This window comes from Canis lupus, chromosome 36, assembly GCF_048164855.1.
Source record: "Canis lupus baileyi chromosome 36, mCanLup2.hap1, whole genome shotgun sequence".
NCBI classification, from domain to species: domain Eukaryota; kingdom Metazoa; phylum Chordata; class Mammalia; order Carnivora; family Canidae; genus Canis; species Canis lupus.
In genome coordinates this window covers 383,074-399,617 of record NC_132873.1, presented here as the reverse complement: position 1 = coordinate 399,617, position 16,544 = coordinate 383,074, and the positions used below count along the sequence as shown (strand labels likewise).

General features: G+C 55.0%; 1 protein-coding gene and 2 long non-coding RNA genes across 18 annotated transcripts in view; 2 read left to right on the top strand and 1 right to left on the bottom strand.

The window, feature by feature from the left end:
• DLGAP2 (DLG associated protein 2) overlaps window positions 1-16,544 on the top strand; it is a 699,343-nt gene that overhangs the window by 370,265 nt on the left and 312,534 nt on the right. For 13 of the 16 annotated variants that reach the window (XM_072812931.1, XM_072812932.1, XM_072812934.1 and 10 more), the window contains one exon: window positions 8,302-8,334. The exons of the other annotated variants lie outside the window; for them this stretch is intronic. In XM_072812931.1, the coding sequence (XP_072669032.1) occupies window positions 8,302-8,334 (33 nt within the window). The remainder of the gene's footprint in view (window positions 1-8,301; window positions 8,335-16,544) is intronic. 16 annotated transcript variants of the gene reach the window in all.
• Window positions 7,215-13,166, bottom strand: LOC140625594 (uncharacterized). Its single transcript, XR_012024940.1, has 3 exons — window positions 10,009-13,166; window positions 7,779-7,962; window positions 7,215-7,576 (listed from the first exon to the last, which is right to left on the bottom strand). It is a non-coding gene; the product is annotated as an uncharacterized lncRNA (long non-coding RNA).
• LOC140625592 (uncharacterized) overlaps window positions 12,008-16,544 on the top strand; it is a 47,263-nt gene continuing 42,726 nt past the window's right edge. Inside the window, exons 1-3 of the long non-coding RNA XR_012024937.1 lie at window positions 12,008-12,050; window positions 12,201-12,587; window positions 13,137-15,368. This is a non-coding gene — a long non-coding RNA (uncharacterized lncRNA). The remainder of the gene's footprint in view (window positions 12,051-12,200; window positions 12,588-13,136; window positions 15,369-16,544) is intronic.

Below are 16,544 nucleotides of genomic sequence, written 5' to 3'. Positions count from 1 at the left end.
GAACTCTGAGTCACGATGAGATACCACCAGGGGCCCAGACGTACGCCCAGGCTGAGTGAAAACCAGGTCATCTAGAAGACTCATAGGGCAGTGCAACAACTGCCCTGTAACGGTGGAAACGAGTCAGTGTGATACGAGATGTCGAACATTTGTGCAGACCACGGACTGTGCAGCACCAGGACTGACCCCGATGGTGACAGTGAGTCCATGTGGGTTCATCAGTTGTGGCAGATGTACCATCTGGTGGGGACGCTGACGTGGGGGACACGGGGATTTAAAGGAAGCGCCCACACCTTCCACTCAGCTTGGTTGTGAAGCTAACGCACCCCCTAAAAAGTACGATCCCTACAAACTAAAACAAGAGGAAACCAAACGAGCAGTCCATCTGTCTCCACATCTTGCAGACCGAGTTGGTGGGATTTAGGCGGCGCTTACAGTTTGGGCTCTTGCCGCAGGCAGGATCCATGTGGCATTAGCAGGCAGAGGAGCCACTCGTGTCGTGATACCTGCAGTAGAACCACACATGCATTCTCGATGGCTCGCTTTAGGGGCTGCACAGAGGACTGGCCTGGTCGGCTTGGATCCTATAACAAAGTACCGTGGGCTGGGGAGCTTATCAAGACACATGTATTTTCTCACTGTTCCAGAGCCTGGGAGTCTGCGAGCAGGTGCCAGCATGGTCGGTTCCTGGTGAGGACCTCTTCTGGGGTGTCCTCATGTGGTAGAAAGAGGGACGGGAGCTCCCTGGGGTCTCTGATGAAGGCACCCATCGCCTTTGGGGGCTCTGGCCTCACGATCTCATCACCTTCCAAAGGTCCCATGTCAGAGGTAAGACTTGAGCATGTGAACGTTCAGTCCCTAGCACATACGAGCCAGTGACCTCACTTTTGAGGCGATGTCCGTGCAAGGGGAAAGCACGGATTCAGATACTTGTATGCTGTGTTCACAGCAGCGTTGCTCACAGTCGCCAAGAAGGGAAGCCATCCACGTGTCCGTGGACGGGCGAACAGAGGGTGGCCTATCCATGCAGCAGAGCGTTACTCAGCCTTAAACAGGAAAGAAATGGATACACAGGCCACGTGCGGATGAATCTTGAAGGCATTAGGCTCAGGGAGCCACGTGTGGGTGTCAGGGTCCCCACCTGTGGAGTCGGGGAGCACAGGGTGGACCCCTGGTGACCCACGGGGACGGCCCATCAGGAGGCTGTGGTGTGCCAGGCCGGAGTGACCTCTCGGACGCCGGGAACACGGCGCTGAGTGTGAGGGAGAGCGGCTGAGTGTGGGTGGCAGGGGCTGAATATGGGGAAAGGCTGACGACACCAGGCTTCTCGGGCCCAGGCTGGGAGTGTCAGGGCTCCACTGGGGCTGCACATCGCCGCGTGGACGGGCCTAGGGGCCTGGGGAGGGGGACGTCTGTGTGGGCCGTGAGCAGGACCCAGGGGACTTACTGTCCAGGAGAGAGTTCTGTGGTGTGCTCTGAGCCGGGACAGGTCCTGGGAACCATGAGTTAGGCTTAGCACAGGCCGCCTTCCTGCCGTGCCTGGGACAAAGGCCCAGTGAACAGGGCCGCGGCGAGGATGGAGACTCCAAGGGCGCCTCACAGCTAGAATTCAGGGGTGCCACGGGTGCACTCCAGGAACAGCTTCATGCAGACAAATGGACGTCAGTGGCCGGCCCTGGCCATCAGCTGGCTGTGTGACAGCGGCCTCATCTCTGCAGGCTCGCCTCATCCTGGCTGCTTGAAAGGACTAATAATGCCACTTATTTACGTGGGTTGTCATGGGAGTTAGTAAGATTGGAATCAGGAACTTCATAGACCGTGCGGCTAGAATGGAGTGACCCATCGATCCATTCGCAGAGGAGCCCGTTTGCTTTAAGGCCGACTCCCAGTCCCAGCATCCCTCTGCCCGGCAGCGAGCTCACTTCTCAGTGAATAATACCAGGACCCCACTTTTCCTCAGAGACTCCGATCAATTATTTAACTTTCTTCCACTCACTCTGAAGCTAATAGGCTTCTCAGAGACCCTCCAGAGTCCAGCGTGACACCCAGGCATTCGACGGCCGGGAAGGGGGCGCGCCGAGAGGTGGATACACAGGCCACGCAGCTCCGGGGCAGCTGGAGGGCTTCTTGTCTGTGCATCTGCTGCTCCCACGGACATGGGCCGCCTGACGTTCCGCAGCGGCGTTTCCCCACTCTGGCCACAGCAGCAGTACCACTAGGAGCACGGGAGATGCTCAGGGAGCATGGCGGGAGAGAGCGCGGTGTCCCCGGAGACGGTTGAGCGCCGCACGTGGGCACGGATCGTGAAGCTGTGATTCTGCATGTCACCGTGGAACCTGCGTACATGCCCATGGCCAGCAAACCGTGGCTCTCATTCGTCCTTGGCCTTTGTTTCTGGTTCCCTGTGGCCCATTGCTTTATTAAAGCTGCTCATTTCTGGGCTTGCCTTCACATTCTCAAATCATATGTTAAATTCATGGGGATCCTGTTTACGTGCAGTTGTCTGACTGAGCGACTGGGGCTACACTCCCTCCATGACCTCCAGTGGGGCATGCATGTGTAGCCTGGTGCCTGACCACGCGTGGTGTGTCTTACGTCACTTCTCATGTTTCTCAAGTATTGAAGAAGCTACCCCCCCCCAAAAAAGAAGCTCCCCCAGCCATTTTTCTACCATGTTGCATAGCTTCTTCCCCAGACATTGGCGCTGACTCCTTTCCCGAAAGGGCTGTGCTCACGGACACAACTCCTGCTGGTCCTTCAGAGCCCGTCACTCCCGCTGCCCCTGCAGATCCCCAGCTCCCAGGCCGCACAGGCGTCTGGAATACGTGTCTCTTCCCTCCAGCACAGCTCGTACTGTACTGTAACCGGTTCCTCTCATTGGTGTCTGATTCTCATATCTATAGATTGATAAGCGGTGAGAATACCTATTAAATTGCTGACATCTGGTGATCGATCAGCATGGGCTAGGTTTGGGTAATAGGCATTTATAGGATTGTCCCGTTGAGTCCTGGAGCATCCCTAGGGGTGGAATCTGTCCTTCCCTCCTGTCCTGTTTCTTTTCAAACTGGAACCAAGGCAAACTTGGAAGATAGTAACAACAGCTAATATTTAGGGAGTTACTTTGTGCCAGAAATATTGTTTTTTCCTTTATACTTTAACTGCCTGAATTTTTAAAATTGTTTTTTTTCCATTTTTCAGGTGACTATTTTTTAATATGTATATTTTTATTGGAGTTCGATTTAAAATTTCATTTCCCAATTAAATGTCAGCCTCTGTTCACTGAGAGCTTCATTTCATTGCCTGTGACCCATATGCTCACTCCTGTTGCCACATCTCCCTAGAAAGAAACTCTGATAGAAATCCACTGTTGGTCTTTCCAGGCTTTGCTCTGCATTTATAAGTGCACGGGGCCCATATACGACCAACGCACATCACGGAGGGTGATGCTAGGACACGACGGGCTCTCTGCAGAGTTACGGATTGAATAAGTATGAAAGGAGACGCTCTCAACATGGAACTGAGATCCAAGCAGTCTGCATTTTCCTCTTTCTCTGTTTCTGGATGTGTGAGACTTTTCCATCTTAGCATGTAAGCGTCCATAGCATCAAGGAATTGTGACTCTGTGAAGTCACTGGTCGGTCGAGAAGGCATCGGGTCACCTGAGCTGGTTAGTCTCGCATCAGCGCGTCATCCTGCACCTGTGAAATCCTAGCGTCTCGCTTCCCATCCTGTTCTGCGTGTGGGCGGCTGAGTGCTGGTGCCGGGATCATTGGAGAAGGTGACAGTTTTGCTCCTTGCTTGTTCGGGAAGTGCTGGTGGTGACAGTGGCACCCTGTTCCACGGGGGCTGCAGGTCTGAACTGCTCCCTTCCTGCCATTCAGAGGGGGGCTTCCTAGGAGGGCAGACGCGGGCCGAGTGGTCTCCGCCCGGTGGTCCCGGCCCAGCTGGAGCGGCACAGAGGACTATGGGAGGAGCGGCAGATGTGCAGGGAGCCCAGCGGCCCTGCCGCTGCCCCCCGGGGCTCCCCTCCGCAAACCAGGGCCTGGGTCCCCACGCTGGCCGCACTGCCTCCTTCAGCAGCAGCCGCAGTGGCACCAGGCCCCCGGCGGCCCGGGCCCGGAGCGAGGTGCGGGCGTCACGGGCCGGTGCCTCCCGGGATGGGAGAGAGCCGCTGCCCGTGCCCGCCGCGCCCGCGGGGCTGACAGCCGCCACCCTAGAAACACCTGCAGGTACGACACCTACAGACACACCGGGCGCGCCGCGGCTCCCCGTTTCCTGGAAGAGTGACCGAGGGCACACGCCTCCCACCCAGGGAAGAGCGGGAGGCGCTCAAGGTCGGTGCTTCGGCGCTGGGGAGTAAGCCCACGCGGGGGCTGCGTCCGGCTCAGGCATAGACCCTGTGCCCTTCAAATCGTCACAAGGATTTCTCCGTCTCGTGTCAATTAGCATAAATCAGTGTAGTCTTCTCCTAATTGAAATGAGACTCGGCGCTAATGATGGTGGATCCGCCGGTATCAGCTTTGACTCCCTTGCACAGTGTGACTGTTGCTCTCGTGGCTGTTCCTCAGGGCGGACGGGCTGGCGTGGCTCGGACGCCCCCTCTAACGCGGCGGCGGCGCAGCTCCGAGGGCTCGGCGGCCCCTGGTCGGCGCCCGGCCCGGTGCCTGCAGCCAGAGCCCGGCGGGAGGCCCCCACCCTGGGCAGCGGGGGACGGCGCGGCCTGGGGCTCAGCCCACGCTCGAGGGACACCCTGTCCTCGCCCTGTCCTCCCGCCGCTCGGCCGAGGGTCAAGGCCGGGGGAGGGGCCCGGGGTGGGCAGAGTGTCGCCCGCCAGGCTGACCTGCTGCTGGGTGAACGCTGGCGTCTTCACTCGAGGTCACCCTTGCCCCCGACAGGCTGCTCCTCCTCCGGCCTCGGCTCTGGTGCCCGCAGGCTGCCATGCGGTCACCGTGCTCTGGAGTGTGGGCCCAGGGGCTGGGGTGTCTCGCTCTGATGCCAGTGAGGCCCCAGGGAAGGGAGCAGCCCTGCACCCACACCCCTGCACCCGGACTCTCACACCTGGGACCCCCACCCCCAGACCCCACACCCCCGGACCCCTGCACCCAAACCCTCACACCTGGACCCCTTACCCAGGACCCTCACACCCAGGACCCCCACACCTGGAACCCACCCCCGCAACCTCCACACCTGCAACCCCCGCACCCAGGACCCCTGTACCTGTGACCCCCGGGCCCGGACTCCCCTGCACCCGGACCCCCACACCTGGGACCCCTACACTGGGGCCCCCGCACCCAGGACCCCTACACCAAGACCCCCTGCGCCTGGGACCCCTGCACTGGGACCCTCTGCACCCAGACCTCCACAGCTGGTATCCCCGCACCCAGGACGTCGCCGCCAGAGCCTGCCCAGCCCTCCCAAAGTTTCCTCGACAGGGAACGATGCCTGGCACAGCTCTCTATGCACGTGAGTGAGGACAGCATGTCAGCAGGGCCCCAAGTACTGTTAGCAGGTCCAAGGGGACATGAAGGGGCTCGTGAGCATGGTGACACTGGGTCCTGACAGTCACCACACACGGGGCATGCTGGCAGTTCAACTAAGGGTCCACCGTCCACCGTGACACAGGATTGATTGAGGATCTTGCAGGAAATACTTTAAGGATGAGGCCTGGGTGGCATTTGTGAAAGACTTGGGCCCTGAAAGACGTCTCTGTGCCGTCGCCTGTCCCTGGGTCTCTGATCCACAGAAACTGAGTTCACTGAATGTGTCAGCTCCCGTGCCATCTGCGCTGTTGTGCAACCCCTGTGTTGACCTGGGTGATTCTGAGCACATCCACCCGTGATAAAGGTGCAGAGATGATGCAGATGTGCAGAGAGAGTCCTACATTTGTGGGTTGATTTTTGTGCAGATCCAGGTCAGTGCTTGCAATGTGTAGCTTCATCTGCTCCAGCAGCCCGGCGCTGGGTTCAGGTCCCCAGGAGGGGTGGGAGGGGTGGGCCGCGGCCTTGGCGGGGGGTGGGCTGACAGGTGAACCTGGTTCTCCTCAGTGTGTGGCTCTGAGGTTCCGCTGCTCGGACCCCAGGCTGCCCCCCACTCTAGGCCCCTTCCCTGGCTCCATGGTCTGCTGGGGGGGGGCCTGAACTGTCACCTCTCTCTGCCCCGTGGACACACATGCCTCCTGGGGGTCCCAGGGGGACTCCCGGTCTTGCTCTATCGTGTCACCATGAGGAGAGCTGGGGCTGGGGGACTTAGGGCTCTGTGCTGTTGTGTGTCCTCTGAGGTCCCTTAGTGCGGATGGCCTGGGGCCTCACGCACAATGGGGGCAGCAAGGGGTTTGCACTATTAGCTGCAGCGGGCGCGGCACCGTGTCCATAGTATGTCATAGAGAAGGTGGACGGAGCTGCACCTGCTGGATCCTGGAGCAGCATGAGGGGCCTGGCCTTGGGAATGGGAGTGAGGCTCCTGGACGTCACACTGCACCCAGGCGAGTGATGCTCATTTCCTGTGTCCTATAGATCCCAGTGCCTATGTCCGGGCTGCTGTGTGTTCACTGCTCACCTCTGCACCAGTCGCTGGCACGAGCTACGGTGGTGCAGGGTTGCAGCCTTGGTGCTGTGCCGGCGTGGCCCTGTCACCCACCCAAGCCTCCCTCCTGGACCACGGGGGTGAGCTGAGCTTCCTCGGCTGTCTGGGCGGGCGGGACAGGGAACAAGCCCCTGTGCACCTGCTCATGGTCCCTCCTTTGAAGACTCTGGCTCCCCACCTTCTGGACGCACCCCCTTTGCAATGTGGAGTAGTTCAGGCCTGCGCTCCGCTCTGTCGGGCGGAAGGTGGGTGTCCAGAGCAGACACGGCACCGTGACCCGGGTGACCTGGCCGTGGGGGGGGGGGGTACCTCCCCTGACTCGGACGGCTGTGCTTTCAGGACGTCAGAGCTCCCCATCCGGTGTGCGTTAAAGGATGGTTGTGCCTTCCCTGAGGCGTCCATTGGCGCCCTGTCTCCCTCATCCCCTCCACCCCCCACCACACGTGCGCTTGCCGGGTGGGGACGAGCCTGGGCCCGCAGGCTCCCTCGCCTGTCCCCACCCAGCCCCTCCCGCTCCCGTGGTCGTCCCACGAACAGAAGACTAACTCATTCCCATTGTTCACCTCAGAGATCATCCTTGGGTCTTAATTTTATTTTTTTTAAATATTTTATTTATTTATTCATGAGAGACACAGACCGAGGCAGAGACACAGGCAGAGGGAGAAGCAGGCTCCTCCTCGCAGGGGGCCCGATGTGGGACTCGATCCCAGGACCTGGGGTCACGCCCTGGGCCGAAGGCAGGCGCTCAACCGCTGCGCCACCCAAGTGCCCCAAGGGTCTGAATTTTATATTAAAAAATGTCCCAGCTCCTGCTATGATCTTGAGTTCCTTCTCCGAACTGTCCATCTCGTGTCCTCCCAGCTCCCGGGGGCTGAGGCCACCAGCCCCTTCCTCCGGCCACGCCCGTCTGCCTGCGCCATGCTTGTCCCGAAATCCTCCTTGTCCTTGAGACCCCGTGCAGACGCTGTGCCCTCTGCAAGTCCTTTGCTGCCTCCTGGGGTTGGAATAGAAGGAGGCTGGCATCCTCAGGGCTGGGGCTGGCGCCCAAGGGCTGCTTGAATGCATTTGCCACCCCGCCCTCCCGTGCTCACGTGGAGGGTGCCTGCATCCCTGCTTTAGGGCCACGGCGGGGGGTGGGTCACCTGCCTAGAGGACCCAGGGCCTCACTTCTTGCCCACAGTTGCACTTGTACTTACCGTATCGTACTCGCTGTCATAGTTTCCCGAGGAGACTGTGAGTGTCGTGACCCCCACACATCCTGGTCCGTTCATAGGGTCTGACGCTGATGGGCGGACCTGCACCCTGAGGACCATCGGTAGCTGGAGCTTAATGTGCGTCCTGTGGTTTTAATTCCGCCCTTTTGCTCGTGATTGTCGGTGCCTGAAAGCAAACATAAGAGTTGTGGTTAAAGCAAAGGCTTAGGTGTTAGGGGATGAAATCCATCATCTGTTTGTGCCGAGCGCATCCTGTGGGGCCCCACGTGGTCATGAGAATATGTTCATATGCGTGTGCCTGTGACGAAGAGGTGGGTGGTCTGCTAGTGAGGAAGGTGTGAAGGGGCGGCTACACTCGTGCCGTGCAGGGATGTTTGCCCAGGTGTGGGGTGGGCGTGGGCCACGTGCCGAGAGGGCCCCTCCCATGACTGGCGTGAGACCTGCAGCCGCGCACCCTGAGACCCCGAGACCCCTTAGTAACGGCCTCTCTCTCTTCTGTTTGCAGAATCGCAGTGCACCCTCTGCGGGGAGCCGGAAGGTGAGTGTGCCCGACCCCGTCCCCGCCTCCGCTGGCCATGGCGGGGGCACTGTGGTCGCGGACGGCCGTCGGCATGTCCGGCCCGCGTTCTCCACAGTGTTTGGTGGAAAGTGGGTAAAACCGGCGTGGGGTGCAGGGTGGCAGGGGGCGGTCATCCCTGAGCGGAAAGTGAATCACAGCCAAATTACACTTGCCTTTGGGGTTGCGGATTCACAGATTTTAATCAGGTTTCTCCACGTAATAAATGCTGGTGTTAGAAATACGTATTTCATGGCTTTAAATACATTAGCCCCAAGTGCTGATGAGCCTCACGTTAAACAAGACCTGGGAAAACCATTCCGTATTATTAATGAGCGAACCCGAGAGGCACAGCAGGAACTTGGTGGTAATCAGTGCCATTAAACAGTGCGTGATCTGTGTTACCGAAGATACTTTTATTTTTTTTTTTTATTTTTTTCGAAGATACTTTTAAAACTAGAGCTCCTGACTCTGATTTACCTATGTTCGAAAGTAGTGAAGGCTGAAACCTTCCCAGTGTCACAAGAGGAAAGAATAAAAGAAATGCGGTTCGCACGCAGCCTCCGTTGGTGGGGGCCCTGGATGCATCAGAGCTGTGATGGTCGGGCTCAGCGCGGTGGCGTGTGGCCTCGCCACGGGGCGGGGGTGGCCGCCGGAGCCCTGGACCCCGGGGTGCCTGAATGTGCATGACTCGAGCACGTGCTCCGTGTCACACAAACATCGTCATATTCACTGCCGAGATTTCCCCCCACGAGATGAAAGAACAAAAGTGACCATCGGGTTCATGTAGAAATTCCATCAAACACCCTGTTTCTCCAGTCTTGTGGTTGAGACGTGCCTGAGTCCTCAAACGTCTTGCTCTGTGGGTGAAGGGTATCCGGTGCACTGCTGTGGCTGTGGCAAAGTGCACGGACTCAAATGGTCACTGTTGCATAAAACCCGAGACTCTGGACACCCGGTGTTTCCGGGGTCAAAGAAAAGCAGAGTTTTGGGGTGGGATGCTGCATGGAGGCCACCGAGAGCAGGTTTTGTGCGGTGGGCAGTGGCCTCTGAGCGGGAGGGGCCGAGGGTGCCCACAAGGGCCTCCAGCTTGAGTGGGTCCTGCAGGTACTTGGGAACTTCATTCGTTCTTGTCGTTATAACGTCAGTGTCTGTCCCGGGTGGGGAACGTGCGCATCAGGCCTTGGCTTCCTGTGTTGTCCTTGTGCGACACGCGCCTCCTGCTGAGGGTCCTCAGTGTGCTCCGAAGCCTGGACCCTCCCACCTCGAGGCCCACCCAGACCTCTCCAGGCCCCCCACCCCGCACGTTCCTGTCATGGGCCTCTGCTGTCTGCAGTCTGTGTGCCCTGCGTGGAGTCCGGTTCCCGCTCTCGGCTGCTTCCCGCTTTCCTACGGGGGCACATGCAGCTGGTGTGGTTGCAGGAGGGCGTGGGTTGAGTCAAGGGGGTGTTAGCTGGGGGGGTCCTCGCTCAGAGACAGGGGTTCATGCATTCCTGTGGGCACCCCGGGTCGCGGGACCCCTGCGGCTTGCCCCCACGCAAGGGCAGGGCTGCATCCTCCCCCCCGGGAGTGCCCCTGCCCCCACCCTGTCAGAGGTCAGAACCCTGGTCACGCACAGGACCCCTGTCTGCCCGTCCTGGTCCCCCAGTAGCCCACCTGGGTCTGCATCCAATCAGATCACCGATCACCGTGCACCAAAGGTGTAAAGTTGCCAGGGGCAGAGGGAGGAGATGTGCCCCTTCTCGCTCCGGGAGCCGCTCAAGATGTAGATATTTCAGACAGCCCCCCAACGCCCCCCCAGGAGGCCGTGAGGATCGGGGAGACGGCACAGAGGTTGCATTTGTAGGGCTGCTGGACACACTGCCGCTCGTGCCTCGTCCACCTGGACCTCAGGCTCTGCGGCCGCTCCAGCGTTCCAGATACGCCAGTGCAGTTGCTCCAAATCAGAGAAAGGGAGAAAAGCTTGATGTCATGGTCTCAGCTGGGCTTTATTTTTCTGTAAAGCACCACCATGCATATTCATACATTTTTAAATCATTTAAGTGATTAGTCTACGTGAGAGCTGCCTGGGCACAGTGAGTGGAATCCGAAATCAGCTTTGTTGTTGGGTAATGTCTCTAGCAGCTTCTATCAGCTAATTCGTAAAGGCCGCCGCACAGAAAGGATCCGCACTGGAGGCTGGCGCACAGTGCGGAGTTGGATCCGGAGCCTTGTGCTCCTTCCATCCACAGGGTTAAGGCATCAAGTCATTAAGCTTCTCTCTTTCTTGTCAGAAAGCTGTTAACAGTCTTTCTCCGCTAAACCAGTGAAGTGGGAAACACCTATTTGCATTTTAATGATTAGTTCTCTTGGAGGGAGCTGGTTCTTTGGATACAGATGGAATAATTAGCATTGTCTCAGATGATAATATCTGTCAAGCAGCGAGACTGGGAACAAAGTTTATGGGGTGCTGCAGACCTCAGGATGCCAGGCGTGAGCATCCCTGCGAAGGCGGGGCCTGTTTCACAGAGAACATTAGCTCGTAATTGTACATAAAACATAGATCGAGACCTCAGTACACAAATTCGCTTATCCTTTCTACCTTCCCTGGTTTCTTAACCTTGGGCGACTGTATTTTTGAGAGGAGAATGTTTTATGGAATGTTTTATGTGACTTACTGGTATCCCTCTTCCTACCGAGGCTGTACAGGCGGGTGACTCTGAGTTTGGGAGTAGGAGGGGCAGCAAGAAGGTAGAGCTGGTTACCCAACCAGACTCACCTACCTTTTGCAGGGATACACTCGCCAGAGTGTGTTGCGGAACTAGAGACCGATTATAAACAACAACAACAAAAAACAGTTTGGAGTCTACAGAGAGCAACCTCGTTATTGTGGTTTGCTACAGGCCAGAGAGGCAGACGACGGTCTCAGCTGCTTCGTGGAGTTCCTGGTCGCCGTGGCCGCGATCTGGCGAGATCACTTTGTCAGTTTACCTTGACACAGCTAGCATCTCCGAAGGTTCATATGCTGAACCCCATCAATCTAATATAGGAAAATAATTCAAGAGTATATGATCCTTTTCAAGCTTTATTGACAGATACGTGACAGCACTTACTTTTAACTAGACCACAGGGAATGTTATGGTAGAACCACAGACGTCGGTTCATGGATGTGCCTATTTGTGTACATTTTTAGGGTTCAATTTGCCCTCCTAGTAAATAGATTTCCTAATGTGGGAAGGCAGATGCCTAGAAGGGTTTAGGAAAACTTATCTGCGATCCCCTACAATGTAATAATGGTGTCTTAACATCTATGTTATTTAACCCAGTTAAAACTAAGGAATAAAATAAGCTATTATAATTTAAATTTGGAACAAATAAGTAATGCTACAAAAATATTAGGATGGAGTTTAGCACAGAGGATGTTTAGTAAGAGATGCCTTGAGATGTATGAGTTCAAAAGAAGTCGGCCACGTATGGAGGCATCAACGTATATTTAGAAGATGTATAGAAATTCTGGTTGCAAAGCAAAATTCAGGTTCAAAAAAATCACACAAAGTTTAAGATAAGAGACTTTCATTTTAAATCTGTTTTATTTTTGTTTTTTACTTTGATCATTTGAGGACACAAATTGCATACTGCTCTTAGAATTTTGGACAGAATCTTATGTATCACTACAAATAGAAGGAACCCGAGCTACCTTGTCTCTTCCTCACTCATGAGTAAGAAAAAGTGGGACATGTTTTTAAATACATACTGCATTTAGTAGCATCATGTTCTTGATTTTTAAGTCAGGTATTTGAGATTTTCCCCCACAAATGACTCTAATCAATGTAAAACTTCGGTACTGTTTTTGCTCCTTCATTGGATAGGTGTCATCCTGAAATGCTAAGATCTCTCACCACGAGGGAAGGACAGGAAGGCTGCTCCTTAGAGCCTGGGCATCATGGGTTGGGAAGAAGCATTTCGGCCCCACCTCTGCTCTTGCGGGAACGAGGGTGTCCACGCTTCACCTGCAGCTGCTGCCCCATCTCGTTTGGAGATCAGACCTCGTTAATTGTATGCTTTGGGTAAAAATGGTCTTTTCTGTTTGCTATTCTTGGAGGTTTGTGGTAGATAACCAGCATTTATTAAGTTCTCAACATGTGCCAGGCTCTCTAGAAAAAATTAGCGTTGCTTAGGAACTGAAGAATTCAACTGGCTTTTGAGAGAAAACAGAATTCTATTCCAGCCGATCTGCCTTCGGGGACCTCAGAATGGTTAGTGTTTTAGTACAAGTCAGAGAATATGACTTGCTGACGATACAGGAAGGAAACCCGTTGGTCTTAAAAGGTTAGGGTGGAGGGCCTCAGAAGGGTCCTTGCTGTGAGCTTGAGACACTGCCGGATGACATGTCACGGTGGCCTTTGGTACCTACCTGAGCTTGAATGAAGGAGGTTCATTCTAGGCTCCCAGAGTTCAGGAGGACGTCTAACCCAGAGGATGGGCAAGACTCAAGGCCTCAATAGCCTCTGAGAAGTAAAACCCAGAAGGGGGCACAGGATGGGGTGGACGTGGGACACTCAGGCAGGTGTGGGATGCGGGGGCACCTGACATGGGAAGCGATGGGACCCCGCCCCTGGAGTGAAACCCAGAATCTCAACGTGTTTTCACCTTTATGAGAAAAAGACTAGAAGACACTGACCAAGGAAGTATAAAGGAAGCCTGTCACATATCCGGGGTCATGGGTAGAATATAAAGTGACCAGCAAGAAACACACACCCGGGTGTGGATGCCAGGTCTGATTTCCCTGCACCTGTGCATTGCAGGAGGACCAGGTGGTAAAATGAATGTGAAACTCGTTCCCAGATCTGCGAGGATGCTGTTGGAACCTGAGGGCCGAGGCACAGTCAACATCACAAATCATCTACAGAATCTTTGACCACATAGGACTCCGCCTTGCCTAAAAATAGACGATAAAAGATTATAACCCCTATAAAGACATTTTGAGGGAATGAAGACATGTGACAGGTGGATAAGCAACCCAGTGCTAGAACTGGTGGCTTGCACAGGGTGTTTAAAAGGACTAACTTGGTTTTTAAAAGGAAAAGAAGCCGTGATGAAATAGCGATCTAGTGCGACAGAAGGACAGATTGAAAACAAACAGCACGTCTGAGAACAAAAAAACGTCCTTTAAATTCGTGACTGTGCCTGTTACGTAACAGATTAGATGTTACCAGACGGAGAATGAGCAAAGCAGAAAACAGATTTGAGGATATTTCCCAGAGTTTTGCGTAGAAGGCTACAGGGTGACCGGACATGAGAATGACGACATGTGGGAGACGGCCTGAGAAACCAAGCCCATGTCGGCGACAAACCAGGCCCCAAGGAGAACAGGACGGGCATTGCTTGGAAGGAGGGGCTGAGGGGCTTTTACGTGTGTTCCATCCATGTAAAGTGGAGTAAAAGACAGAGATGGGGGAAGGAAGAAAGCCTCAGATGACACGGCATGCAGGAGTTTTAGAGAAAGTCACTATTTAATGATAAAAGGAAGCTGAAGCAATCACCTACTGTAGAATAGGCTCCAAATGTGGAAAACTAAAGAATAAACAGAGGATTGCAAGGAGCTTCAGAGGGATCCCAAGTCCCAGGGGAGACCTGTGTGCATGGGGTCCCAGGGGAGCCAGTCACACCCAGTGAGAGCGGAGGAGCCTCGAGGAGCTGCTGGGGCCCAGGCATCCTGGGCGGGAGCACTGCTGACTGTCTGCCTAGGGGCTCGTGCCTCGTTCACGGGGTCGACTTGCTCTGACTTGCTCGCTCGGACCCGGTTCTCTCATGATGTGGGGCCTCCATGGCTCTTCAGCAGGTGCTCGCACAGACAGCCTGTGCTCTTGTTGGAAATGTTTGCAGAAACCTAGGACCCTTTTGGTTCCAGGATTGCACAGGTTCACTTGGACCATGTTCTCCTGGCGAGGAGGGCGTGAAGCGTGAAGCAGCTTCTGTGCTATCCCCATCCTGGGGTCCCCTGATGCTCAGAGAGCCCCGGCTCCTCCCTCACATGCTGGCAGAGTTCCTACCACCCACCATGTGGATGCCGTGTCTGCGGTCTCCCATGCACGCAGCTTCCCTTCCCACCCCCATGTAGCTGCAGGTAACACGCTGCTGTGTCTGGGGCCCCATCTGAGAAGCAGGGCTCTGTGAGTGTGCTCTGGATGTGCAAGGATCTTCTGAAATGTGATGGACAGAGGAAGGGGTAGTACATGCGGACCATGTGCACATGTGTGTTTGCACATGCATGTATATGTGTACATGTATGTACATGACTGCATATGTGTGCATGTATCTCGTGTACACTCCTACACATGCATATATGTGCATGTGTGTACATGTATGTGCACGCACGTGTCAGTACATGTGTGCATGCTTGTGTGTCTGTGTATCTGTGTGTCTATGCATGTGTGCATGCACGTGCATGTGTCTGTGACTGTGTACAATGGGTGTGCATGTGTATGCCTGTGTCTGTACATGTATGCATATGTTTGTGTGTGTGTCACATATTTGTGTATGTGTGTGTGTGTGTGTGTGTGTGTATGGGGAGGTTATACAGAGAAGGGCCCAGGGAGTGGCTTACATTTGCTATTTCGGCAGACATTAGGGTTCGCATGATGCGGGGAGAGGGGACGTACTATTTTTTATTAAAAGCAGAGAAGCCTAGGGACAGACTTGCAGGGTCAGCCCTAGCTCTGCCTGCGGGTGGGCCTGTGTCCCTCCCATCAGAGACCCTTGGTTGTGCCTTGACTTACACTCCTTCCATTTTCCTCCTCTGTGGATGCTGCTGGCAGGACGTGCCTCGGGCCTGCAGCAGAGCACCACGAACGGAGAGGCCGTGTCCTTCCTATCCTCGCATCTGGGGGCCCGATGAGCCCTGTACACCTCACAGGTGTGTGTTTTTGAGCCAAATGCATGAAGCTGACCACTCGGATATCTGGTCTTTTCACTGACAAAGGCAGTTTTGTCAGCTACGCTTAGAATCAGAGGTGAAGCCCCATCCACTAAATATGGTAAGACAGACTGAGACTGGGGATGAGTTGTATGGACCATCTGGTGTCTGAGACTCGGTCACAATCATGCATTTATGTAGAATGATATAAAATGCACAAATGAACCCTAATTTGCACATTTCATTTTTTGGATTATTCAATATCTGAGATTGAGGCATTCAGCTGACACTGAAGCAATTTTACCTCATTAATGTGCTCAAGGAATAAATAAATGCTCTATTTTTCTGGTTGCTGAGCAATTTAAGTATCAGTTTTCAGATTTAGTAGGTTTAGGTAGAGTACCATCTATTCTCTTGTTGCTAAACCGATGCCTATTTGCTGTGTCTTGAAGCGTATTCGGGAGATGAAGGCACGTAGGGAATGTATGCGATTGAATGTAGAGGAAGAGCGAACTAGAGTTCCTGCTAGAATTCAAAACAAGCTCCTTTTCAGTGCTGAAGAAAGGGCTAAAGGGAGATTCTGCACGAAGACAGGGTCTGACATTCATCTTGCAGGAGCATGTTTCTGCTTTGAAAGCAAGAGTTTTGTTGTGAAATTTGAGTATCACCCATGCCATCTCGTGACACGGGCATGAAATCCCCAAGTGTGGTGTCCTTGGGTCGGCGCTGAGGGCCACGCATCCTAGAGGGAATCCTCCCTGCCTCCGGGAGCACCAGAAGATGGAGACGCTCGTGCTTCTATCTCTTGATGATAGAAGTGAAATTATCTCAGTGTATCACTTCCATGCCTCGAAGTCTAGTCCCATCCTTTAGGCTAGCCTCTGGCCAGCGTGGTGGAGGTGCTTCGGGGAGGATCATTCTGCGCTGGTGGGTACCACGTCATTCCAGCCATGAGGAAGCATCTGGGCTCTGCGGCCTCCAGGCGGAGTGAGCGACGTGGCACAGTGAGTGCCCGGTGCCACCGCCTACGTAGACCTGCCCCTCCTGGGGTGACTCCGCAGAGCGCGGCCCTGCCATCAGCCTGAGTGTAGTCCTGTGAGGACTGTGAGGACCCTAGAGGAGGGAGCCAGGCCCCGGGGCAGCTGGCACCCCAAGCTTCAGGAGTCAGGGCTTGTGAGCAGTGTCCGCCTGTCCCTCCAGCTCTGCCCACTCCGGATTTCCTTCCTCCCGAAGGGCTGCTCTGGGGTGGGCATCTATCTGTCCACAGCACCTCCCAGAGGCAGGGACACGAGCCCCG